This window comes from Nestor notabilis, unplaced genomic scaffold, assembly GCF_000696875.1.
Source record: "Nestor notabilis isolate BGI_N333 unplaced genomic scaffold, ASM69687v1 scaffold4576, whole genome shotgun sequence".
NCBI lineage: Eukaryota > Metazoa > Chordata > Aves > Psittaciformes > Psittacidae > Nestor > Nestor notabilis.
The window spans coordinates 50,831-66,630 of record NW_009934107.1 but is presented as its reverse complement, the minus strand read 5'-3'; the positions used below and the strand labels follow the sequence as shown (position 1 = coordinate 66,630).

Genomic DNA, 15,800 nt, shown 5'->3' with positions numbered 1-15,800 from the left:
GCCCCTGACACAGGAATTGGGACATTTGACATCTACATGTTGTTAGAAAAATGTTAGATCAGTTGATCAGGGAAGTGATTAAGTCACCTTCCCTGGAGGTATTTAAAAGATCTGTAGGTATAGTGCTTAGGGACATGGTTTAGTGGTGGACTTGGCAGTGCTAAGTTAATGGTTGGACTCTGATCTTAAGGTCTTTTTCCAATATAAATGGTTCTATGATTGCATACGTGGTTTGGAAAATTTCTTCTGGATCAGTTTATTCCCCTCTGCTAAGTGCCTTCACTGTATGGAAAGTAGTAGTTGCATAACAGAAACTTCCGTCCAACGCATTAATTCAGAACCTGGTGTTCCCAGTAAGCACTGGGAGTACATCTGGTGGAATGGTTTAGACTGGAAAGGGACTGGTAAAGATCATCTTGTCCAGCCACCTTGCCAGAGATGTTTCTTTGAATGTAATCCTATTTTGTGCATCAAAACTGTTCCAACAACAGAACTAACACCTAGTGAACTGAGGATGGGTTTCAGAATTGCCCTGATCTGGACCAGGTCATTAATGCAGATGTGTCTGTAGGTTTCAGGAGCTGCATACCTCTGTAAAACTTTCTCCCTACCTCTGCCCCATGTATAATTCTATGATTCTGTGTTGTGCTGATGCAGGTTTTTTCAGTTCTTTTTTTTAAAAAGACATAATTTCATTAACCCATTTTTGCAAGGTGGCTCTGCAATTAAATATATTGGTACAAGAAAGAGTAAGGAATAATTTTATAGCAGATTTCTATGATTCTATGATTCTATTTGAGCAGGAACAAGTGGAAAAGAATGGGAACACCCTGAACAGTCATTATAGTAAGAATGGTTTAAAGGGGAACATGTTTTGTTTTGCTTCCTTTCCCTCTTTGTTCCAGCTCTTCTATTTACCTGCAAGCATTATGTTGAGTAAATTTCCAACTTGTCTTACATGTCTGAGGAACAGGACATCCTTGACAGCTGCCAAGTCACGTTGGGAAATTATCTTCTGCTTGCTAAGGAATGCATGTTTGTTGCTGTTCTTGGGTTCCTAGAACTTTGTCCCTAAAATTAATTTAAAAATTATGAAGCAGAATATGTGTTAATAAAACCCTTTTTGGGAAACAGAGGACCTTAGGAAATAGTATGAGGAAATAGTGCCTTCTATTTAATTAATGATTATGGATCTAGATAATCTCTCTTAAGAATAAAGCTTAGGCAGTTGCTAAAGCCTGTAGGTTAAAGTTTTTGTTACCTGAAGCTGCAGAATTTAAGATTACCTTCCTTATATTTTCTCATTAATACTAATTGTAATAACACTCCAGGAATATACTGAATTGCTCAGTAGGACATTCAGGGCTTTAGTATTTTTATTTAGTTACATTAAATAGTGTGTTGATTCAAAAGTAGTAGGACAAGTACTATCCAGTACAGTAATATTTATGCAGGCATTTACTATTCAGTAAGTAACAGTGAGGTACTGTTCTAGATTCTTGAAATAAAATGCTTGAAAGGTAAGTGCCAAATGCTGTGACAGTATTTGGGATAGCTGGCACGTACTGTTGAAAATGTTTCTAAATGTTTTTTTTTCCCAGGTAAACGTATTTTATAGATTCATTGATTTCGTACAGAGGAAGAGTTGGAACTCTCATGACTTTGCCAGTTTTGCATATTAAGTGCTATTCATTGCATTGAAAAGCTTACAGAGAAAACCAGGAACTCTTACAGGAATTAAAGACATCGATGCAGATCCCATATGTGGAGCCACTGTGCTTCACTCTAACTGCAGTATAATTCTCTGGCTATGTCCTGGACTAGGAAATGAGTATGGGGAACCCTAATTCTAGGGTTTATCACAGATGCCAGGCACATGGTGCCTCTTTAAAGCTTTAGAGCAAAATAACTAATGAAGATCTAAGATACCTTTTTTTTTTTCTTTTCGTAAATTTGCAGAGTTTGCATCTCAAACGTTAGTTCAGAAATTGTGTTATCTGTTGGTCTTTTTTTTTTTTTGTTATTTATTTTTAATTGCAGTTGGTAATTGCAGTTTTGGTTGTCTGAAGATAAAATTATAAAAGTGCCATTTTGCAGACCCACTGCAAGTGAATTGAGGTCTGCAAAACTTGTCACTACATATGGTATGGGAAATTTGTTCATGTTCCAAAGCTTTGTAACAATGGAGAGTGGTAGCATCAAATAGCATTTTACAGAAAAATGATTTTATGCTTGTATATCTGTGACTATTATTCTCTCTGTTTCCCTCTCTCTCTCTCTGTGTGTATATATATATATGTATATATTTATGTACATGTCTCTTCACTTAGTTATGTTTGTTTTTTCTTGAAGATTCTTGGATATCCCAGTCAGCTTCCTTCCCTAGGAATCAGAAGCAACCAGGTGTGGATTCCTTGTCACCTGTAGCATCACTTCCTAAACAGATTTTCCAGCCTTCTGCCCAGCAGCAGCCTTCTAAACAGGTTAAAGTCACATGTGCAAACTGCAAAAAGCCTTTACAAAAGGGACAGACTGCGTATCAGCGAAAAGGATCAGCTCACCTGTTTTGTTCTACAGCCTGCCTCTCATCTTTCTCACACAAACCCACTCCAAAGAAACTTTGTGTTATGTGCAGGAAGTAAGGAATTTTTAAATTTTATTTCGTATTAGCAGCTAAATCCAGTGATACTTGAGATTCTCATGCATGAATGAGAATTGCTCCATTAATGATACAAAGTCTGACTCTGCAAGTACTTTATATAGTGTCACTTTAATGTTGTTTGGTAATGTTGAATTCACTGTGCCTCCTGTAACAAAAGTACCAGCTTTTGAATTTGTAGTATGGCAAATGGTTTCTATGAAAACCAGTACACTATAAACATTACTGAGGGTTTGTTCTTATATCCTCTGACAAGATGCATTCTTCATATGTGAAGTCCTTTATGAGAAAAAGTGGCCCTTGTGTTGTATAGAAAGCATTTATTTTGATAGATAAAGATGAAAAAATCCAGAGGCTTTCAAAGAAGGAGAAACTGATACTTGCAAGAAGGCAACTATGTCACCTTTTCGAGAGTGACAAGCATACCTGCATAAATAGCATAGGAATTACAATAAGAAGGAAAGTATAGGAAATACCTGGCATTGTCCTTAGTGTTTACACTTTTTATTGACTTGGTGTTACTCTTTGACTTCGCACTTGTCTCCTTTGATACAAATTAATATGCTTTAATTACATATTTTAATACAAGTTAGCACTGTTTATAAGTCCTGGTGGAATCCAGTCAGAAAGTGTAAGCTCCTCAGGGCAGGAGCTCTGGCTTTATTTTGCAGAACAGAAGTGATAACATTCCCCAACACAAATCCTTACTAGCATGCCAAATGGTAAGCCAAAATCTGCTGACTTCCCTTTAGTGGAAGAATATCCAAGGGCAGTACAAGTTTTTCAAGCAGAAGTTTCTCTGGAAGCATACAGAATTTTTCTAATGTTTTCTACTCATCCTAGTTTTAGAGCTCCCTGGTATCAGTGTCTGGGGCATGTTTTTTCCAACTGGTGATTCATCATGATGTCAAAAGACTTCCAGATATGCCCAATTTTACATTTATTCTGCCTAATAGCATTTCCTGATGCCAGTAATAGTTTCTTTGCTTAGGCAAAAGGGGGAGGCTTTTATTTCTTTTCTGTCCTGCTCCTAATTTATGGTATGCAATAGTTTGGGATTAAGAGTGGAGCTACCTTAGAAATGAGTTTAGAAACTTGGGAAACCTGATCAAAAAGGTACACTGACAAGCATGGTGTTATTGACTTTGCTGAGTTTGCAGCAAGTGCAGTATAAAATTGAAGGTCAAGAAAATCCAAAATCAACTTCACTGAAAAACATTGTAAGTCAGTTTGATGAAAAGGTTTGTTCTATTTCAAATTAATTTTATTGATGGTTGTATGCCTGCATTTAATTGGTGCAGTTTCATAAGCAACTGCATAAACTATTCAGGTACTTTGGAACTTTAATGATGGAATTAATTTTTCAAAAATTTTAAGTGCTGAAGCTTCTAGGTAAGCTTGTGGTAGGGTGTTAAGCTTTTTGATTGTGTTTATAGAATAGAATAGTTAGGGTTGGAAAGGACCTTAAGATTATCTAGTTCCAACCCCCCTGCCATGAGCAGGGACACCACACACTAAACTGTGTCGCCCAAGGCTCTGTCCAACCTGGCCTTGAACACCGCCAGGGTTGGAGCATTCACAACTTCCTTGGGCAGCCCATTCCAGTGCCTCACCACCCTGACTGTGAAGAACTTCTTCCTTATATCCAATCTAAACCTCCCCTGTTTAAGTTTAAAGCCACCCCCGCTTGTCCTACCACTACAGTCCCTAACAAAGAGTCCCTCCCCAGCTTCCTTGTAGGCCCTCTTCAGATATTGGAAGGATGCTATGAGGTCTCCACACAGTCTTCTCCAGGCTGAACAGCCCCAACTTTCTCAGCCCGTCTTCAGACGGGAGGTGCTCCAGTCCTCTTATCATCCTCGTGGCCCTCCTCTGGACTTGCTCCAGCAGCTCCATGTCCTTTTTATGTTGAGGACACCAGAACTGGACACAATACTCCAAGTGAGGCCTCATGAGAGCAGTATAGAGGGGCAGGATCACCTCCTTTGGCCTGCTGGTCATGCTTCTTTTGATGCAGCCCAGGATATGGTTGGCTTTCTGGGCTGCAAGCGCACACTGAAGCCTGCTCATGTCGAGTTTCTCATCAACCACCACCCTCAAGTCCTATAAAAACAACCTTCTCATTCTGTCTAGAGATTAAACTGGAAATAGTGGGAATTCTGTACAAATAGAGACCATTTCTTGCCTTTTACTATATAGCTGAATTTTTCATATAAGCTGGAAGTATAACTTTGGTGTAAAGTTGCAGAAGGTTCAGAGTTGCTGCGTTCATGTTTTTGTCTAAGATTGAGTTCACCACAACTGGTACCTAACAGTGCATTAATGTCATGTGGGTCTGGAATGATGTAATGGGGGGAGGGAAAGGGATAATCCAAACTAAAAAATGGGGTTTTAAAGAGGAAAGACATAGAACTTGCAGTAGTAAAAAATTATCAAACTTAGTGTTTCATATGTGACTAACAACTGTACACCCATAAAACTGGTTTGAAATGTAAACATTAAAATGAAGAACAAATTTTACAAGACACAAAGTTTTCTTATTTAAATATATATATGTATTTATACACAAGAACACTAGAGTTTTTCTTTCGTGTTTCAGAGATATAACAACAATGAAAGGTACCATTGTTGCTCAAGTTGATTCAAGTGAGTCTTTCCAGGAGTTTTGCAGTACATCCTGTCTATCCTTCTATGAAGATAAACAGAATCCCTCGAAAGGAGCTTTGAATAAATCAAGATGCACTATCTGTGGTAAACTAACTGAGGTCTGATTCACTTTTTTATCTTGCCTTTCTCAGTAATAACGGTATTAATCACTTATGTTCTGAAATGAGAGAACTGAAAATAAGTTTAAAATCTGATTCAATGTTTTCATGTACAGTGAGTTATTAATATATGCAGGCTTAATATTCATGAAGAGCAACTGAATGAAGAAGAATTCAAAGGGGTTGATACGTGATTTTTTTGTTTCAGAAACTTTTGCTGATACCGTACTGTTACTGTCAACAGTTTTTATTTAGGTGTAGAATCTTATAACCCAGATCTCCCACACAGAAGAATTGCTGTGGAAAAAGTCAAGATTTACTGTAGTATTTACTTTTTTTCCCTGTATGTTTTGAAAGATTGTGAAATTTTTTGAGAGATCTATAGAATATACAAAATTTTAAATTCTTGTAGTAATTTGGTCTTGATGTCATTACTGAGCCCACCATAGTTTGGCCTACTGCTTTACACAGCATGTGTGTCTGGCCAGTCTTTATATGCCCTGTTAGCCTGCTAATTGAGTACCTAACAAAATTGCATACACTGACCTTCTGCTCTGATAAGCAATTATTACATCCTTCCCCGTCATCTTTGCTTCTAGGCTGCAAGAGCAGATGGATCTGAGAACTTTTTTCTAGAACTTCCAAGACAACAGAAACACCAATTTATGTTGATGTATTTCGTGGTTGTTTCAAGTGTATCTGTTCTGAAATAGTGAGCAAGTATGATCTTATTTCAGTTATTGTACTTGAATGTAAGATTTGCAGCTTGTCTGGTAGTTGCAGGCTACTTTGTGCTTGTGTGGTGAATACTTTTTTACTTTTGTTTTTTTAGATTCGTCACGAAGTTAGCTTTAAAAATATGACTCATAAGCTGTGCAGCGACCATTGCTTCAATAGATACAGGATGGCAAATGGTTTAATAATGAATTGTTGCGAGCATTGTGGGGAGTATTTACCCAGTAAAGGAGCTGGAAACAATGTTCTTACTATTGATGGTCAGCAGAAAAGATTCTGCTGTCAGAACTGCGTTGGTGAATACAAGCAGGTAATTATGGTAATTACTTATCTATAATTTAGAGACATTAATAGTCCTTAAATTTATCCTGTTACTCATAAGATAGTTTTACTTCTCATAGGAAGCGTTAAGTAAAAAAGACTTCTAAAAATTAATGCCAATGAGCATTAATTAATGAGCAAACTAGCTGTAACGGACCTTTTACTGGTGGCATTTTTTGATGTTGCTGTAATAATACCTGTTTGTTAAAGAAAATATCATTGAAATGAAACTTTTTGTTAACTGCTATTTCTTTCTAATGGGTGTATCACAAGTGTACTAGTACTAAGCCCGACACACAGGCTTACTGTAAGGTCCTTCAGTGATGTTCTTTTTAAGACATAAAAGCTTGCTTGTATGCAACTGAAACATTCAAAAATGTTCAGACCATACACATTGGACATTGCTGTGAGAATGCTCTATCTGATCACACTTTGGCTGTGTACCTGTTCTGTGTCTAATCTCCTTCACTGTCACAGACTGGATTTCAAAATTTGCCACTTTCATTCTTCCATGTGTTAAATTTTGTGGTTTGGGTTTTATTTATGCTTAAGACCATTAAGATAGTAATAGTTACCATGGTTAAAAATAATTCCCAATCAAGAAATATGATGCTGATGTCTTTTACGTATTACAGAGCCAGCTTAGCTCTCGACCATTGCTAATGCTGTCTGGAAGGTTTAAATGTTAATCACAGTATTTAAGGTATAATAGGATAGCTCTGAAATTTTAAATATTTGGAGGGAGGATATGCAATTTGGGGATATTCCCCCCCCCCCCCCCAATGTGCTTGGCACATTCTGGTCTGTGTTCATAGGGACAGTGTTATACAAAAGTACTATTTTACTAGCAAGATATTTCTTTATCTGATTTTGAAGTTCACGCTTGAATATACGAGTAGCCCCTGTGCTGCACATTGCTTTGGGTTCTTTGGGTTCTTTCTCAATCTCTTTCCTTTTCTCTTGGATCATTGGTTTCCTAAAAATGGGAGTGCAGTGCTGAATGTTTTTGAGTACTTTAATGTTGCCTGATGTGTCTTTGTATTTTCTCTTTGGGCATTCAGTTCTCATGCTTTTGGGGATGGCTGTTCTTGTGTATATGCAATGTGCAAACCACACATCTGGAAACATGCGTATGTAAACAGCGTAACTGAAAACATAACATAAGCATTATTCTTTCATCACAGCTATACCAAAAGGGACAGGATAGGTTTCCAAGATACTAGAAACATAGGCATGCCCAGAAGCCATGGAAAGACTTGAAGAAACGTTGAATACTGTCTCTTGAAGAAACAAAAAGGCATGAGATTAACTTTGAACTTGACATTCCCACACAACCAGTATAACATGCAGTGCACATGGAATTGTGAAATGAACATGGAATTTTGAGAGGTCAAATGATAAATCTGTACTTAACTCATTACAGACTGTACTCTATTTTTTTAGAAACTGTATTTTGTGTTTAGATGTGTATTTGCAAATGAGAAGGATATGGGTAGCAAGTTACATGTTCTAGTTTGATTCGGGGAGGAGGAGCAGTTTGTAGTACCAGGAATCTTCACAAGTAGTGTTGGGTATCATGCATTATTGTGATGATCCTTCAGAAAACCTTTAAAATTGAGACACATTGTTTTGGTGCATTCAGTTCTGATAGCAGACCTTATTCAAGCAAGTTCTTAATTCTTTTGTAGAAATATTTGGTGCTGGGCAGCTGTTAAAGGCTGTGAGAACCTTAATTCTAGTGCTCATGTGCATCTGGTTTGGAGTGGTGATGAAGTGTTAACTGGTGGGATTCAAATGTTCCTGGAGTATGGGGGTTTGGGAGTATTTTTGATAGAGAAACTTAAAGTTAGGAGTTCTGTAGTGTATGTTGTAGGTGTCAGAGTTGCTCAGGACACAATTATTGGAGAATATTTAGTTGTCTAGCAGGAATTATTTAGGTTTGAACTTCTGTTTACATTGAGGTGGTTTTTTTTTTTTTTTTCCCAACTGAATGTTTTCAAGGAATTCTGTGTTTTTTAAAAAAGGAATTTAGACTTTGGAAAATGTCACTGACAACTCACTTGGCCACAGTGGTAAACTGTAGGTTGCTTTGTTCAGTCGTAACAATGTTTCTTGGAATTTTTTATTAGATCTTGCTTTTAAAAGAGAACTGGTGAAGAGAACATGGGAGAGTCGCTATTAGACACTGAAATAAACCCAATGGAATCGGTAATACAGGAAAAATTGATGTATGGTTTGATTACAGCACTGTTTTACGACTATTGTGTGTCACAACAGTTTTAGCAAATGTTTTTATTACAAACAGTTGTAAAATATGTAGGTCTTGCTAGTATGAGCTTTGTATTAAGCAGTTTATATTGTACATGTCACACTTATCATTATGTAGTAGTAATAAATGAAAACTGACTCTTATTACATGTAACTATCTACTTCATCCCTATTTTCTTTAAATAAATATTACACTGATTTGACCAGTTAATTTTCAATAACTTATCATGGACATTTTTTTTCTTCTGGAATGAGAAATTAAAATTGTGGGTAATAAAAATTACTGTGGCTCTCGGAATGGCCACTGAGTGCAAATCATCCACTGGCTACAGAGGATTTTGTTCCTCTGCTTTTGACTGTTGGTGGGAGCAAGAAACAGTGTTATTCCTGGGATGGGGAGTAGATTTTTTTTTTTCCCCGAAGTGTTTAAGTCACCTTTCAAGGTGATGGACGCACTAAGTTTTGTATGTACCAGTTTCAGAACCTGCTTTAAAACTGAGACACAATGAATCTTGAATACTGCATCCAGTATTTTGCTTTTCTGTGAGTGATAGTGTTTTCTTACCAAAAATTACAGAACTTAAGTTTTTCTTCTTAAAAAACTTATGAAAAGAAACTCATCAAAAATAAATAGATTAATAAATTGTGTAAGGAGTTAAAAAGAAGACGTAGCCTAACTAATGCTCTCTATGCAAGAGTATGTTAATTTTCTGATGGTACAACAGCCATTCATGAAGGCCGCTAAGTGCAAGTCAAGCTTTTTTAAAAAGGAAAAAACAATGATAAATTCCTTACTCCAAAAATGAAATAATTCTGAGAATTTAGATAATGTCAAAATAAAACCCTTATTGGAAGTGGATTTTTTTTTTTCTTTTTAAACCCAAAGAAGGTTACTACTACTAGGCCATAAATCTATTGCACTGAAATTCAAACTCTTCAGATGTAGAGGGGCAAGAGGGACTTAAAGAATGATACTAAACAAAATTAGTGAAACTAGAGAATAAAGCTAGAAGATGAGATTGCATCTGACAAGGTGGTGGCTAAAGTGTCTGTGTAATACTGAAGTATTACAGTCTGTGCAGATACTGAAGTACTTTATTTCTTCAAGTAGGCATTTCATATAACTAAAATGATAAGCTATCACTTCTGTAATTAATTTAAAAATAAGTATGTATGCAACAGATTGTAACACCCCAAATATGCCTGCCATGAGTTCATATAGACTAAAATCGCATACATATGTTGTTTCAGTGTTCCTGATTCTGTTGCGTATTTTTTGTCTCTACAAAGTTCGTTGAATTCCTTTTCAAGGCAGTTGCAATGTTTGTGTCTTGGTTTGCTGGATTTGGATACAGGCTTGACAACCTTGTTCTAACAAACAAGTGAATTCTGTGACTTGGCTTGTGTACCCAGCCATACCTTTTAATTTTCAGCTGTTGGACTAAGCTAAAGCTGAGTTAGTGTCTACTTCTGAAAACAGTCTTTAACTGCTTTGCATACTGGTCTGATCAGTCCATAGTGCTCTTGATTCTGCCATGAAAGCATTTAATGACCTGGGATTTGCTTGCTTTTGGCGCTTCTTTAAAGTGATGGTCTTCACGTGCTGCCAAAAAAAAAAAAGGGAAGGAGCTCTATCTGTTTCTTTATAGGTTTCTTAGTAGCTCTGAAATAAAGTGAGTACTGGTTGAATACAAACCAAATGAGTGTTTTCCTAGTTGGAGAGGATGCTTGCAGTGTCTTTTCTCCTGGTGAAAATTTTCCTTCAGTACTGAATAAAAGTGCATTTGATTGAATTCCTTGGTTAGATGAAGACTTGTTACTGAATGTATTTCAGGACTAGCCAGGCTATTCTGTCCCTTGCAGCCAGGAGGAAAAAAACATAGGCAATTGTGCTTCCTTGTTTTAAATTCTGTTCCTTGCAAAAGAAAATATCTGCTTTTGTAAAACTCTTAAAATTCATTTAATCTGCTTTATCTGTCTGGAGGGGTTTAGGAGCCTTTGCAACAATAATATGCATATCAGTTCTGCAACTTACAATTCATTGCTTTTGTTGGATTTGTATTTACTCTCACAAAATGTATTGTTATCTGCTGGTTTAAATCTCACTGAATGCTATGGTAGAATGTCTTGCCATGCAGTACTTCAGCGGAATCATGTAGGGTTTTCAACTTTGTCTTGTCTTGTCATGTGCCGTATCTGTTCTTTGCTGCTTTGCTATTAAGACAGATCTGTCTTTTTTATTTTGATAGCACAATTAACCACAATATCTGCTGCTTCCTGCCACTGTTACTGCTTTGTAAACTCTAGCTTCCAAGTGTCTGCTTCGAGAGTAAATACTGTTGATGAAACCAGTAATTGTGAGAGTTGAACATCCTCTTTGTGTTGAAATATTAGAAATACTGATCTTTCATTTTTTTTTTTTTTATTTTTATTTTATGATCACTTGTAAAGAGAAGTTACATGGTTTTAGCCAGTTCAAACTGTGGTTTCGTAGTGGAGTCTCTTCCTCATATGGTAAATCAGTTCTGTCTCACTTCAGGTATTACTTAGTTTTGTATTAAGTAATCTCTGATGCTATATATACTTCTACAAAGAAAGATAGCCAGCTGATTAAATAACAGAAATCTTTGTCAACAAAGAAATAAACAGTTCCCCTTTCTTCTTGCTTAGTCGTGTGGGTTTTGGGTTTTTTTTGAGGCCTCTTGGTATTTAGTGTATCCACTTTCTTGCATCTCTGATGTAAATCAAGGCCTTCTAGAAATTATCCTGTTCTTTTACGTTTTCTTCTTTTATTTGCTCCCGATTTCTGCAACCATTTATTTTGCCATTTCTGCTTCAGTGTCTGTCTTCAACTGTAGAATTTGCTGCTCTTCAATAAAAACTATATGATCAGCTTTCTCAGGCACTTGAATACCTTTCTCAATAAGTGTTCAGGATGCTACTTTGTGCCTGAAGTGAGGTAGGTACATCAGAGAACTTTGTACAGCTTTGTAGTTCTAAAGAAAAGTACATACGGTAGTCAAAGTGATGAGGTGTGATCTTTGTGGGAGCACAGGAAATTCTTAGGAAGAGGAATCAAGGACATGGTATGACCTAGGTATTGAAGTTAGGATTGATACAACCACATATGTGCACTGCTCTACTTGAAATAATTGGACAGGGTTGAGGCGAAGAGGTAGAAAAGGCAAAACAGAAACAGACATTCAATTAATGTAAAAGTAACTTGTTTTTTGAGTCAGGGTTTTCAGTTCTTCTTTCAAAGGCATGAAGGCAAGTGCCTTGAGCAGGAAAAAAACTTGCAAAAAGAGAGGGCATTGACAGTTGGAGATGGCAAATAAAAGTAACTGGACAAGTTACTGATTTGGCTGTTTGTAGAGTTCAGCTGATGGGATGTAAACACAAATCAGTTGGCATTCAAGGGCCACAGAAACAATTACTTCAGTTTTTGCTCTTAAGACTTGGGCAAAAGCTTTTGAGATATTACTAATCTTAATCTCTTTTGTTGGAGCAGGGAAGAGTTTAAGGTTGTAACTCTTGGGGGAGAGATGATGTGGGTGCAGTATTTCAAAAGACTGAATAAATAATACCCTTTCTTCTTTCTTTGCTGTTACAGATTCTGCTGACATCTGGTTCTTTTCTTAGACGTGCGTGTTGCTTCTGGATCCATCCGGACCATCCTTCTTTCAAATAAATCTGAAGTAGTTTAGCCGCTTTTTTCTCGATTGCCTTACTCTTTTATAGAATTCCATGTAGTGAAAATCTCTGCTGCTTACAGAAAACTTCTGTCTTCTTTCTCCTTTACCTTTCTGTTTGAACACAGGATGACTGTGTTTCTGTTCCAGAATATTCTTTTATTGAAGCTTTTCTGCTATTTATCTTATTTCTGTTTCCAAACTGTTACTCTGTAAAGCTACCAGAGAGAAGTTTGCCTGGATTGACAAGTATGTACTGATCTGTTTTACCATGGACCATATGAGATAAACTGCGAAGCATTTTCTTCAACTGAAAACAGATCTTTGGACTGCTACATAGTGGTGTAGTAATCAGCTGGTATTCTAGTGTTCTCAATGGGCTGGCCATTGCATGGGAGGAGAAGTAGCGAGAATGGTCTCTTCGCTGCAGGCATGTTCTTCATCCTGCTCTCTAGTCTTCTGAAGGCATGTGAAGCAGATCATACTGCTTTGCTCAGTCAAGAATAAAAGTCTGTAGCACAGATGCCTAGATTCAAGGCACTGATAGGTTTATTATTCTTACAATTTTGCAGCCAGAAGGCTTAAGAACAGAGACTTTCATTAGATTCAGTTGCAAACAGAAGTTTGCAACTGAGAGGCTTACTTCTAAAATACCATGAAATTACAGTATTGTGGTATTTATTTGGGGGCTCAGTCTTTTTTCTAAGTAGGATGTGTGCAAGGAGAGCTGTAGACATCAGCTTTCATGATCCTTTCAGTAAGATGGAAGATCAAGATTCATTTTAAATTATCTATTGCTGATAATAGCAAGAATAAAAATTCCTTGGAAACCTTCCAAGTGAAATTTCTCTTATTTCCAGGAATTTGGATTTCTGTTGGAACAGTACTTGTATTTCTGGAACACATCCCATTCATCTGTTTAATTTTTGCATCTTGATAGACTCTTTTGTAGTTGCCAATTTGAGTTCAACACTGTCCTAATAGAATGAAGATTTGAAATATATATAGAACTAGTTAACTTGTAAGACTTTTCAAATTGCATGAAGTATTTTATGTCTTTTCTTAGTTATCTGTTGTGAGATGCCTATTGGGAAGTAAACTTCATTTCTAGAATTAAGTCTCTAATCAGGTATACACACAAGTCATGAAAGAATGAGTGAGTTTAGAATAAAATATGGTAAGAACAGAAGAATATTTAGGCTTCTGCATTTACCTTAGACTTTATGCATTGGAAGATGTCAAATATGTAATGGGACCTAGCTAAAATTAGGTCATCTCAATGCAGAAACTAGGTGAAGTGGTGAGGGAGAAGTGGAGTGGTATAGTCAGACTACTTAGTGTCAAGCTTCCCCTTAGAGGGTACAGGGTCATTATTATCTATAAATTTTTTTCTCTGGATGAACTTAAATTTTTGGGGCTTAGCAATCTAATGATACAATTTTCTTTACTGTTTGATAGAAGTCTTACAATTCCATACAATTTTCCTTAAAAAACATAACCCTTAAACTTGCATATGTTTTCATAGGATACTGTAGGTTTGAATTTGCCAAAAGTGATGCATGGAAGGATACTTTGTCATGTGTATTGCTTCTGAGTTAATTTCAACTTTGAATGAAATTTGAGAGTAATTTGAATGAGCAGGGTTTTGTCTGTAATGACTTTTGCCTACAATTGAAATATCTTGGGGAGTGCAAGGTGAAGCCAGTGCTTTATCTGAAATGGAAGATAACTGCCAAGAAGGCAGCTTTGGAGAAAAAGACTTGGGTGTTCTGGTGGACAAGTGGAACAGGAATTATCAATGTGCCCTTGTAGCAAAGTTGACTGGCTGCATCCTGGGTAGTATCACAGAATGCTTGGGCTTGCAGAGCACGTCTGGAGATGATTTTCTCCACACCCCTGCTCAAGCAGGGTCACCTGGAGCAGGTTGTCCAGGACCCTGTCCAGTTGAGTTTTGAGTATCTTCAGGGATAGGGACTCCACAGCCTCTCTGAGCAGCCTACTGTTACATTAGCAAGAGTGTAGCCAGCAGGTCAAAGGAAGTGATTTCTATGCCTTGCATCCCCCATCCTTCTGCACTTCTGAAATGGCAGCTGGAGCACTGTGTCCAGTTCCACAGGATGAAAGGTGTTGACACACAGATGGTAGTTCAGCAGAGACCTATCAAGATGTTTAATGGGCTGGAGCACATGATATAGGAGGACAGCCTTGGAGATCTCAGTTTGTTCAACTTTGAGAAGGCTAGAGGGGCTAGTTATCTAATTGGAGGGTATAGAGAGGATGAAGTTGGGCTCTTCCAAGAAGTGCACAGTGGAAGAAAGACAACTTGAAAACAATGAGAAACTTGATTTAGAAAGAACCTTCAGTGAGGTTTTGGAATGATCATTCTTAGAGATGCTCCAGTTTGACTGGACAGAGTCCTGAGGAACCAGCTTTGGGCCTGCGTTGAGCAGGGTTGTGCTTGACTTTTTGGGATCATCCCCAATCTACATGATTTTGTGATTCTGTACTTCAGAAACAAGCAGTGATCTTTAAAGAGGAATTTTTGGGTTTGTTGTGGTTTGGGTTTGTGGTTTGTTTTGTTGTGGGTGGTTTTTTGTTTTTGTTTGTTTGTTTTAATGACATGGCATTTTTTTGTGGTGGGTTTTTTTTTTTTTTTTTTGGGGTTTTTTGGGGTTCCCCCCCCCCCCCCCAATTCCATTTTTTCTTAGTGGTGAAGGTTTCAGTATTCTTTGCTCTGTTTTTTGCTCTAATACCAACAACTTTGGCACAGCTTTACATTTTCTGGAATTTCTTTTCTCAACACCCACTTTTCCTTGAGGATGGTGAAAAGTAAAAACCTTCTGTAGAAAGAACATGAGAACACCTGTTCTGGTTCAGAGCAGGGGTTGAGACTCACACAGTATATGTAAGTGGGCACATAGGGAAGAGTAAGAACAAGGCAGGTTCTTAGGATATTTCCACAAGCATTCTCTTAAGCTTCTGACTCGAGGTCAGGGGATCTCTTGAACTTTATGCAATGTTCCTGTATGCTGTTTTAGCAAGTAGTTCTAATTAGTTCTTGTCCAGTTTCCTGGTGAACACATATAAGCATTTTTTCCATCCATGATGCTCTTTGGTACGATCTGCTGATCTCCCGCTTACATGCGAAGAGCTGCCTCCTTTTGTTTGTTTTGAAACTGCTGTTGATATTCTTGTGATTTCCCATAGTTGTTAGTATTAGAAAAAAACAATCAACAGTTGGTTCCACATGATACCATTTTTGGTTCTGTTATTATCCTCTGAAGTTATCTTGTTTCCAGGCCAAAAATCCTTCTAAGAATGCTCATTGACCCAATGTATTTCTGTAGTTCTCATTAGTTT

The 15,800-nt window shown here is 37.2% G+C and overlaps 1 protein-coding gene across 2 annotated transcripts in view; it reads left to right on the top strand.

The window, feature by feature from the left end:
* Nucleotides 1–15,800, top strand: part of ZMYM2 (zinc finger, MYM-type 2) — a 62,843-nt gene that overhangs the window by 3,602 nt on the left and 43,441 nt on the right. Inside the window, exons 2-4 of one of the 2 annotated variants that reach the window (XM_010017156.1) lie at nucleotides 2,353–2,638; nucleotides 5,259–5,424; nucleotides 6,257–6,469. In XM_010017156.1, the coding sequence (XP_010015458.1) occupies nucleotides 2,353–2,638; nucleotides 5,259–5,424; nucleotides 6,257–6,469 (665 nt within the window). Of the gene's footprint in view, nucleotides 1–2,352; nucleotides 2,639–5,258; nucleotides 5,431–6,256; nucleotides 6,470–15,800 lie in introns of those variants that run through there. The other variant, XM_010017157.1, reaches the window with a different exon arrangement.